Below are 11,916 nucleotides of genomic sequence, written 5' to 3'. Positions count from 1 at the left end.
AAAATCAATGAAGTATTAATAATTTGATATAAGATCAACATGCAAACCCCAATTGTATTTCTATTTATAGCAACAAAGTAACTAAAGGAAATTTTAAAATAAGGATGCTATTTACAAAGCATAAGTGTAAAATATCTGGATTTCCATATGACTTCAATACCAAAAAAATACTAACTATGATAGATATTAAATAAAACCTAATACATTGTGGGACATAGCATGATATTGACTGGAAAAGTCAACTTTATAAAGAGACATAATCTTTAAATATAACTTTAGAGATTAGTGCGGTACCAAACATAAACACAGGAGAGTTATTTTCAAATATCTTTTATAGATATGTCATGTAAATTGAAAACATTTCTTCCATTTAAAGTGTATAAATCACTACATTTATTATTTTTTACATAGTTACAACAAAAAAACACTTCCAAAATGTAGAAAATTTTCATCACCCCAAAAAGAAAATTGTAGCAATTAGCGGTCTCTTCCTATTGCAAGCCCCCTTAGATTCTGGCAACCATCATTCCACTTTCTGTCTCTATGGAATTGCTTATTCTTGATATTTCATATGAACAGATTCATATAACATGCAACTTTTAGAAAGGTTAAGTGCCACAAACACAATGCTGAGCAAAAAGATCCAGACACAAAGGCAATGATATCCTGTTCTTTGTGATGTGTGTATTATACTACAAATATTATTTTTGAAAATATTTTTATTATTAACACAAATTACAATTCATTTTGACTTATGTAATCATAATAGTATTTGCATTTCACAAAATATAAAATTACCTGTCTGACTCCCAACTCAGGTGCTTTTCTTCTAACGCTTGTGCTTACAAATATACAGTTTTGAAGATCTGCATTCATCTGATTGAAGTCTATATTTGTATAGCACAGCACAGTTACGGTTACCATATTCTGTTTCTATTATACTGTAATGGAGAAAAATCCATACTTCTGTCATGTTTTATAGGGACAATTCATGAAACAAGAGCATTTTCTGTAAGCTTTAAGAAAATAATTATATGAGAATGGTCAATTAAATAATGGGTTGCTTATTATGAAAACTGACCACTGTAGTCCCCCGTATATATAGGGGTTGTGTTTCAAGACCACCAATGGATGCCTGAAATCACTATTATACTGAACCCTAGTACATACTATGTTTATTCTATTTATACACACCTGTGATAACATTTAAATTATAAATTAGGCATAAGAAGGGATTAAGAACAATAACTAATGATACAAAAGAGTAAATATAACAATGTGCCAGCATCACTACCCTTGGGCTTTTGCCCCATCAAGTAAAATAAGAGGCACTTGAACCCAAACACTGAGATACTGGACAACTGATCTGGCTAAAGGGGGGGTTGCCTGTACAGTGTGGATCTGCTGGTCAAAGAGATGATTCACATCCCAGGCAAGACAGAGTGGGACAGTGTGAAATTGCTCACACTACTCAGAACACTGAGCAATTTAATGCTCATAAAGTGCTTTTTTCTAGAATTTTCATTTCAAATATTTCTGGCCATGATTGATTGTAGGTACCTCAAACCACAAAAAGTGAAACCACAAGTAAGGAGAGAGTACTGTGGTCCATTGTTTAACATTTATAGCAACATTTCACTAACTTCCAACATCTTTTTAATGTTTATAATTCAACTTAAACGTACTCATATTATTCCTCTGAATTTTTCCTTTTTATATTTTTTCTACTATACAGCACCATTCAAAAACACTTACTTAAGTTTGAAAGTTGAGCCATCTCTTAACACCCATGGATGATCACTGCTATTACGAGAGACTCCAAACCATGACAGAAGAGACAGGGAGCCCAGAAATTTCTATGGGAATGTAAATATTTTACATTTAAATAATTGTCAAAAAGTTTACAAATTTTTACAAGTGTAAATAATATGTTCTTTCATTGAGTCTATAATTTGAAAAACAAAGTTAGTATTTTAAGCAATATTAGAGTTGAAAACCACTTTTTATATTGCTAAAAATTTTCACAAATATGTAATTATTTCTTAAATTGAACTCTTACACATTTATACTTTTTAGTTTCATTATTATTCTTATGTTAATGAGGAAAATTATGACCCATGTAATTTAATAGTATCCATGTTGGCAAAACAAATATAGCATGAATTTAAATAAATTTCCAGAGAATGTACAAACATTTCTCTTGTTGCTAATATTAAATCAATGTATATTTCTATTACATTTCTAATAGTTTGGGGTTTAGATGGGAATTGAAAGGGGTGTCACTGAGGAAATAAATGACATATAAGCCAAAAATGCAATTTTCTGGTCACCAAACCATTCTCTAACTAGCTATGCCCCCAGTTTTTTTTCTGTTTCTGTGTTAGTGGAACACCAATGGTCCAAAACAAGTGCTACTCTACACTGAATACAACTATATCCTCTGGACCTCATGAAAGACACAAGCAAAGGAGATTCTGAAAGGATGAAGGGAAAGGTGGAGTGGTTTGGGACCCCAGGATCAGGGATCAACACGGTGTCTGGGCATCTTAAGTCCCCACCCAATAGAAAAAAATGACCTATTCCTGCTGTTCCCAGCATCAAACCTGGCATTGAGAGGTGCCTCAGATAAGCTCATTCCCCCTCTGTACTAAGAGGGAGTCCTGCCAGCAACTCCAGCAAGGCTGGCACCACTGGCAAGGGGGCTATATCAGGAGACCTGCTAACAGTAAGTAGCCAGAGGAAGTGCTTCTGTTCCAACCAAGACACACCAGGGTAGGTGTGGCTGAGGGGGATCAGGAAAGGCATCCCATGACTACAAGTGCTCCATCCAGGAAGCCTCTGTGTCCCTCAGGGCATGAGATTCACGTCCCCCATCCAGAGATACCAGACAGAAAGGATTTTAATATGTCATATGTACACAATGCAGTAGTAAATGCTAATAAACTACTGCTCACTGCATTAATATGGATGAATTGCACAAGTATCACACAGGAGTGCAATGAGACAGGCATAAAAGTGCATACTATATAATTGCATTTATGAAAATACAAAAACTGGTAAATTTTATTCGTAATATTAAAAGTAAGGACAGTGTTTTGAGGAGTAGAAAGGAGGAGTGATAAGGACATGCACAGGGGCAGGGCTGCTGGGGCTGGAAACTCCTATTTTGTGATCTGACTTGTACTACAAGAGTCTGTGCACTTTGTGATAAATCTGTAACATCATGTGCTTATATCTACTATAATTAAATAGCAAAATTTAATTTAGTGTAAAAGCATTTGTAGCAGGATGGTTTTCCATGAACAGCAAGAATTGGCAATAATTGGATATGCATTAGCAGTGTTTAAATAGAAAACTATTGTGAAGTCACACAACAGAATAATATACAGACATGGAAATACTTAAAAGAAAATACATAAAAGAATAGGATTAATTCTACAAATGTAATATTGACTATAATAAACTTCTAATAAAGGGTTTAAAACACTTAACATCTTACCATCTCTTCTTCATTCTCTGTATAAAACAGATTAGAGTTGTTAGAAGCACAGGCCATCACACTCTCATCCCAAGTTTTGAGTTCCTTACCAATGTAATAACAATTGGTGGAATATGTGAACCACTCCTCTGGACAATGAGCACAGTGATATGCTGAAGAATCACTATCTGTAAAAAATATGAATTTTCACAATTAAAATTAATTTACATATTTTCAAAGATATAAAAATATATGAACATGTCTTTTCATTCTCATAGGCTGATAAATATAAAAGAAAAAACACTCACTCACACACACATGCACAGAAAAAGGGTCAGCCTCTCCTCCCCTAATTATATTGCCACATAAAGCAAAACATCAAACACTAATCCACCCTGTACATGTCTGAAAAAATGGTGAACAATACCACCTTTCTGGAATAGCAAAATTATTTAACTGTTATCATAAGATATTACTAGTTATTCAAGTCAAAAGCAAAAAGATGTATAGTGATTTTAAGTCAATATTTCTACTTATTTTTGAAGAAAAAGGAATGCCTTCCTATAACCTTTGTTTATGAATGTTTATAGCCCAATGTTTTAATTTATTTCCCCAAAAGATATGTATTATCAAATTTGCACAGCATAAGATTGAGGCAAAATAAAAAAAAAATCAATACCTTTCTGAGTTCTCATATTCTGGAGAGAATTCTTCTGCATCAGTCTTGCTATAGTTGGAAAAATTAAAGTAATCTGTATTAAAAATTAATATCTAAATAAGTCACAATAATTTTAAATTTTGTTTGAAATTTGGTGTATCACTTAGAATTATAATTATCTGGAGTAAAATTGATTTCAGCAAGAAAAAATAAAGTAGTGAAAATTTTGGGGAAAAAAGCTTCCAAAGCCTACAAAACAAAACTTCACCATCTCAGTCTACCTTATATTAATATATTGTAAGTATCTGATTTAACCACTTCCAAAAATTAATTTCTATTTCTCCATGAGCTTTTTCAATCTCCTAAAACTTGTCTTTAAGTTATGAAATTTGAATATATACCTTTAATTAAAACCAAAGACTCTGTATAATTATTCTTTCATTTATACTTTTGAAAAATTAAGAATAACCATTTCTCAGTTAGTCTAAACATATGTTAAAATTTGAATTCTGTTCCTTGATATCATGAAATGTTTACAAGCACTTCCAATCATTAAATGTCAAAGTTTCCTTTAATTCTTCTGAAACATACTTACAGGGAATGACAAGTTTTATTACCATAGGCATTAAGATAAGACAGATGATTCCCAGGATCCCAGCAATGAGCTTCTCTGGAGGTAACAGTAAATCTGCAAGGAGAGAAACAGAAACACTGAGAAAGGAGAGACAGAGATGGTTGGTTAGAATATTTTGATACAAGAGACCCTACATACACAGAGAATCAAAGATAAAGTTGGACCCCAAACCCACATCTACCATAGTAATCTTTCTCTCAGAATATACCATTGCATTTTCAGTAAATGTAGTGCTCCATGAGTTGTTGCAGAAAGGCTATACATTTCTACAATGTGTGAGTAAAATCTGTCTGCATATTTCATATGAAAATACCATTTGTCAACTTAGAACTCTTATTTCCATGAATAAAACTTTGTGAGCACACCCTGCCTTTTCCCTACACCCCTGTTGATGTGGCCCAATTATAGGACGGGGAATGAACACAGAACATGAAATAACAACATAGACGCACATGGACATGACAATGACTCGAGTGACTAATACACTGGTCGCTTTATTTTTATACCCCCCAGACCCAAGGTTAGTTCCTTGTGCATGAGCATCTGAGCATATCAGTCAATTCCGGAGTTGTTTCAAAAGGGAACAATTTCTCATGGTCTCAGACCTCAAAACAGTTACTTGAGGCGCCAGCACCAGACATAACTCAAAAACCAAGACCGAGATAAGCAATAATGAACAATGCAGCCATTAGAAGAACTTCTCATGCTCTTTCCCAGCCAGCGACTCTCTCCCAGCCAGTGGCAGACCCCCACGGTTGTGCCTGTCTTAGGTCGCCCCCCCTCCCATGGGGAGTCTTACCCGTCATTAACAACCAACCATCATACGGGGCCGGGCCTTGGGAATGTTCTTCTTATCTTTATGGCTTCCAGACTCCCACCACGGGGGCCCTCCATGTCGGAGCTGGGCAATATTTGCTTACGTGCAGAAACTCAGGCCTCTTGTTATGTCCCAAGGCAGTAACTGTGTCTTAAGAAAATGCTGACTAGAAGAAAATGCTGGCTACCACTGCGTCATGCAGCACACGTGCATTACAGGCTATAGTGAATGATTAGTATAAGGCATAACACCAGAATCAGCCCCCAACACCTGCACCCCAACTGCACATCCTAGAACAGTTGTATTGAGGAGCTGTTACGTGCTTTACCTTTGCAGTGGTAAGATCTGTCATCGCCTTGAAGATCCTGAGCAGCATTTTGAAGGTTTAATTCTGCATAGGTTATTTCCTGTTCAGTTTTTGAAATGGAGCTTTTAGTGTCCTTAGATTTCCTTTGCTGCCTCTTTGGGTTTTTGGCCAGATTCATTTCAGAGTAGATTACTCTTTGGTTATCCATCTCTACAGCTGTGTGATGTCAGGGACTGTGTCTATGATACCTGAAATTAAGAAATTAATCAGTGGTTTACATAATGACAAGATCCCTCATGTAGTCAAAATAGATGTGGTGGAGAGTGGGTATTGGTTCTCATTTTGCATTGAACGCTCTAAAGTTCTCTCTCTAATTTCCTTAGAGCTTAAACAAGTGTCTTAGGAAAAAATCTTTTTAAAAAGATTTTCTACATTTGTCTAAACATTATTGCTGGAACAAAGAAAAGCAACACATTCACGAGGAATAATGAAGTCCATGAATAACAATATATTTCTTAGTCTGTTTCAAAAGATATTTTAATATCAATACAATACCTATATTGAAAAGTAAATGTATTAGAAAAACTTTTCCACTGATTTATATGATAACTTTGAAAGCCAATAATGGTTAAAGACTGAGTGATCTTAAAATGGAGGATGGGAAAGTTGATATATATATATATATATATATATATATATATATATATATACATATATATATATATATAAAATGCCTATGAAACTTCTACTACTGAAATTGGCACCCCAAATCTCTATAATATTAGCTATTTTAATTTTTATTTTATTTAAAATTGCTGCGTTATTGTTTCTGATTTGTGTCAGTTAAACCACGAAAAATAAATCATAATTAAGTCTTTCATATCAGTGTGGTACATTTTTTTGCAATATTTGATAAATTTTTAAAAAATCTTTTCATTGTTTATGAATGTTATCAATGTTTCAGCATTTTATGAAATTTATTAATACCTTACCCTGATTTTAATTAAAAATAAAAAGTGCTTTCTTTTAATAAAAATTTTTGAGCAATTATGTTTGGCTTTCATCATTAAAGTAATTCTTTTTAATAATATTTTATAATGGCTGAGCTAATTATAAATTATTATGCTATTATTCAATAATACACAATCTAATGATTACTAATCCAAAATTACTTGTTCATTATCATCAAGTTTAGGGGATTCACTTAAATTATACTTGCTAACTAATCCAGAAATATGTAAAGGCTCTTGACTAGGTCTCCAGGCGACAATTTGCACACTTAGGAAATTCTTCAACATATGTCACCTTTAGGAATTTTACCGTGAAATTTTCAAATAGAGAAATAGATAGCTACTGATTTTTGTGTAGATTAATTTTACCTCAGATGCACCGAGTACTTGAAATCTTCCACTCAGTGAGGTAGGCTAGTAGACAGATAGAGAGTAGCAGCACATACCTTCTGTCCTCAAAAAGTCGTGTGTCCTTTAGCCAAGGCCAGGTTACTCTCATTTGAAGGCCTGCAGTGGCTGGGAAATAAAAGGTCAAATTTCAAGGCATAGACTCAGGACAAGAACAAACAATGTCTGTGACCCTCACAGAGTGCTCTGTGAAGGCTCAGAGTGAGTCAAGAGTGGAAAAAGTAGATTTCTCATCACTGTGTCACTGAAGGTCTGAACAGGAAATTCTCACTCATGGGCTACTTTGATGCCAGTTTATCTCATCACACGTCTCCAGAATATAGGAGACTTTGGGCTCCTATTGCAAGGACAAAGTAGAATTCTAAAGTGTGTCAGTTTGTCCATTTTAATTGTCTCTGAGAAGCTGCTTTCATATTCTATAAGACATAAGGGGAAAGGACTTGACCACCCATGCAGGTAACTTTTTTTTCATCTCAGTCATAAATGTGTCAACTTCAGTCTTAAGAGTGTCTTAGATGTTTAAGACTCACTTTCAGACTAGATTGCTAAATCCTAACGTTACATCTTTTTTTCATATCTTATCATGTCACTTCCACTTTGATGGAAAACATTCTAAAACTCATAGGAACATTATCAACAGATATTTAGTGATATTTGTCATTAATTACTCTGAGAAATTACTACCATTTCAAGTCATTGTAGATGACACAATATCCACCATTGGAAAAGTTATTTTCTTGAATTCTCTTGTTTTGTTCTTGTATTTCTGCATTTAATTTTATTTGTTAAACAAATGATTTAATGTTCAGACTTCCCATAACAAAAATAAATATCTCTAGAGAATAAAACTTATCAAATATATAATTATAAACTTATCAAATATATAAAACTTATCAAATATATAAAACTTATCAAATATATAAAAATATATCAGCATGCCAGAGATTGAAATATTAAATAACTATTTATCGTAATGTTCATTGATTCATTCTTCATCATGACTAATTGCCTGTATTTTAATAGGAATATTTGATGTAAATGATTAAAGCCTAAGTCAAACTAATTGGGATGAGTAAAGTAATTCAAAATATTTCCCCCAAGTAAAAAATGGTGAGGACAAAAAATATATACACAATTAGCAGAAAAGTTAAAGGACACATAAGAATCAAGAAGAAAATTTAAATTATCTTGTTTGCATCAAATGGAAATCTTTACATCATTTCTCACCTTATAATATCCCAAATGGGGGAACATTTGTTTTCTGTAACCCCAAGGATATTCACCTCCATGGAACCCCATAAAGAGTTGGTTCAGAAAAGCCTAATCTAAAACTCTCTAAAATCTAGAAAAATAAAACTTTAATCCATATGTATGTTCCTGGAATCTGATCTAGTATTTGAGCCTCCTAAGAGAATGGTTAATATTGGTTGGCTATGTACTTATTTGTGTTTATTTTATTTTAACATGATTTCATAAACAAAATTAATAAATCTTATATTGATATATGATTGTGTACATGCATATGTATTTCTAGCTTTAGAGATAAATTATGTTCACATATTAATTCTATTTCTATAACTTAAATTAATAATCTTTTCTATTAGTACCGCTATAAAATAAAAATAAAATCATTCATTAAAGATGCCAAATAATGTAACATTCACTAATGTTCTCTTTTTAAATTTGTGATGCTTATATCTGTTATTCCTAGCAACATTCACTTGGTGTTTTCAACTAAATAATGTTGTACAGTCATGCCTCACTTAACAACAGGGATATAGTCTAAGACATGTATGCTTAGGCTATTTCATAATTGTGTGAACATAACAGAGTATACTTATACGACCCTAGATGGTATAGCCTGCTATACCCATATAGCCTGTTTCTCCTAGACTTCAAACCTGTACAGCTTGTTACTATACTGAATATTGTAGGAAATTGTATCACAATGTTATGTATTTGTTTATCTAAACACATATAGACTAGCTTTACACTGATCTCAAAACAAGACAATGATGTTACAGGAAAGGAAACTACAGACCAATATCTACAATGAATATTGACATAAACATTCTCAACAAAATACTAGAAAGCAGAATTCAATAGCATATTTAAAGGATTAGACATCATTACCTAGTAGGCTTTATTTGTTAAATAAAAGGATATTATATGACAATCAGTTAATGTAATACAACCATTAACAGATTAAAAGATAAAAACCATATGATTATTTCAATTGATTAGAAAAAAACACTGGAAAAAAAATCAAAATCCTTCCATGAGTACAGAGTAGAAAATATGAAGATGGAGAAGAGAGAGATCGGAAGTTGTTGGCCTTGAAACTTAAAGTGCTACAGCCACAAGCCAAAGAATACTGACAGTCACCAGGCACTGGAAAAAACAAGGAGAGGATTCTCCCCTAGAGCTTCAGGAAGGAGTTATGCCACTTTTGTTTCAGTCCAGTGAAACTCATTTTGCACTTATGGCCTTCAGCATTGGGAAAGAATAAATTTATGTTATGGAAAGCTGTCAAGTTTTTGGTAATTTGTTACGGCAGACACAGGAAAGCAAGATAGTCTCATTTTTTGGATCTTCAACAAGTCTTTCTGATAATGTTTATTTGCATTTTAGACCTTGAATGATACATTATGGATACTTTGGATTCTATTCTATTCTATTCTATTCCCAGTGTGTCACGGACCATAAAGTAACTCCCAGGTACAAGATCGGCTCACTTACCTAGGACAATTTAAGAAGATAGAAAAAATCTTGAACTGGTTTGCCCATGGGCCTGTACAAATGAGCGACACTGATTCTAAGTGTACCTCTGCTGTGTTAGAGAAAGTGGGGGAATAAAAAAGGGAGAAGTCAACTCAGTGGTCAGAACTCCAACCAGTCCATCTGTTTTTACTGTGTTTAATGCTGGGGTCTAATGGGTTGCAGGCTGACCAGTCTTTCTAAAATGACAGCAAGTTGAATAGGCCTCTCAGAATAAGAAAATAATGTGAAAATATTTGTGTCCCTCCCAAATACCCAGCAGAGTGAACGCCCTGCAAAAGAAACTCAATAAACAACTTGGCAGGATGACCATCCAGTGTTTTGGAATCCATGCCATAGAACAAGGACTTGAAGAACGGTTGCTATGGAAGCTACAAGATATGATTAGTATGTGAAAAGGTGCTCAGTTTCATTGTAGTTAGGAAAAGTTTTTATTATTAAATTAAATATAATATTATTATAAATATAATATAATTATATTAAAATTTAACAGATTGGTATAGAATTTTAAAAATCTGAAAATTTTTAAATGTCAGCAAAGTGACTAGATTAAAGGGAGAATTACATACTGATGATTCCAAAACAAATATAATTTTGGTCTAACACAAAAGTAAAAGTGTCTGCTTTTGTACCAATTCTTTCTCAATAATATTTGTTTTCAGAAGATGAGAATTCAGTTCACACAGGCAGTGTGGCTCTTTGTCCAGGTTTTGGCTTGTCTGGAAAGATGACAGCAACTATTTCCAAATACCATCCAACTGTTTTAAACAAAGATCACAAGAGAATTCTAGAAATGTAAGCATACTAAGTAAAACTTACTATCTAATAGTATCTTTATTTCAAACCAGGTTGATATAAAATTTATTTTATCACTGAAATTATTATTTGTTAAATTCTGTTATAAATAGGAGGAAATTTGTTCAGGAACTAAAAAGTATTCTATGTTTGTAAAGTAACCATGTATCTCTCAGACTCCTAGCTTACCATCTTTTTTCTACCCAAGGAGAGCACATTTCCCTACACACACCTCCCCTATACGCATGTACAGAGGCACACACACAGACCTTCTAAATTAGTGAGATAATACCAATAAACCACCAAAAATGAAGAAGGGAGATAGGCAACTGTTCACGAAATCCAATAAAAATATGAAATATTCACTTAGAAATACATAAATGAAAATCAAAATACCAGAACGATTTTCACCTATGAGAATACCAAATATTTTAAGCAATGGATAATTTTTTGACTTGATGAATTACTGTGAATAGAGAATTATTTATCAATATTTATTAATACAAATATGTAGACTTTTCACTTTTCATTTTAAATAATTTATCATATGTAAGTACTAAAAACATATTCAAAGTTGTGTAGCACAGAGATTTTTTTCTTTTTGTTTTCTTAAATAGATATACTAGAAAAACAAAATAAAACAAAAAGACTATAACAGAAATGGTCATGTTTAAGGGAGTTGTTAAATAAGTTATGGTACATCTATACAATAGAACAACATTAATTGTCTCATATAACAAATGTTCTTGATATGTACAGCAAAGCAATAGATTTGTAATATGCTATGTGTGCATTGGTTAAATATAGAGTTTTAAAGCTGTGTATTAGTTACTATTTTATTAAAAATTAAGAACATGTCAAAAGTCTTAAAGTTAAAATTTTGAATGTTTAAAAATAGGGAATAACAAATACATTTATACATAAGACCTTGTCTATATTCATGATTATTCCCAAAGAATTAATTTCCAGAAAAAAAAACTGAAATAAAAAAGAAAAATTTAAGGAATTTTTACATTGGTCAAGTTGTTTTT

General features: G+C 32.7%; 1 protein-coding gene across 2 annotated transcripts; it reads right to left on the bottom strand.

The window, feature by feature from the left end:
* Positions 1 to 541: 541 nt before the first annotated feature.
* On the bottom strand, positions 542 to 7,436 carry LOC105866296 (NKG2-A/NKG2-B type II integral membrane protein-like). Of its 2 annotated transcripts, XM_076006784.1 has the most exons (7): positions 7,351 to 7,436; positions 5,916 to 6,142; positions 4,732 to 4,824; positions 4,158 to 4,205; positions 3,500 to 3,666; positions 1,756 to 1,856; positions 542 to 941 (listed from the first exon to the last, which is right to left on the bottom strand). In XM_076006784.1, the coding sequence occupies exons 2-7, from the start codon at positions 6,100 to 6,102 to the stop codon at positions 830 to 832; spliced, it is 708 nt and encodes a 235-aa protein (XP_075862899.1). In that variant the 5' UTR covers positions 6,103 to 6,142; positions 7,351 to 7,436; the 3' UTR covers positions 542 to 829.
* Positions 7,437 to 11,916: the final 4,480 nt, after the last annotated feature.

Source organism: Microcebus murinus, chromosome 10 (genome assembly GCF_040939455.1).
Source record: "Microcebus murinus isolate Inina chromosome 10, M.murinus_Inina_mat1.0, whole genome shotgun sequence".
NCBI classification, from domain to species: Eukaryota; Metazoa; Chordata; class Mammalia; order Primates; family Cheirogaleidae; genus Microcebus; species Microcebus murinus.
Note: the sequence above shows the minus strand (reverse complement) of the source record. Positions and strands in the feature narration are given on the sequence as shown.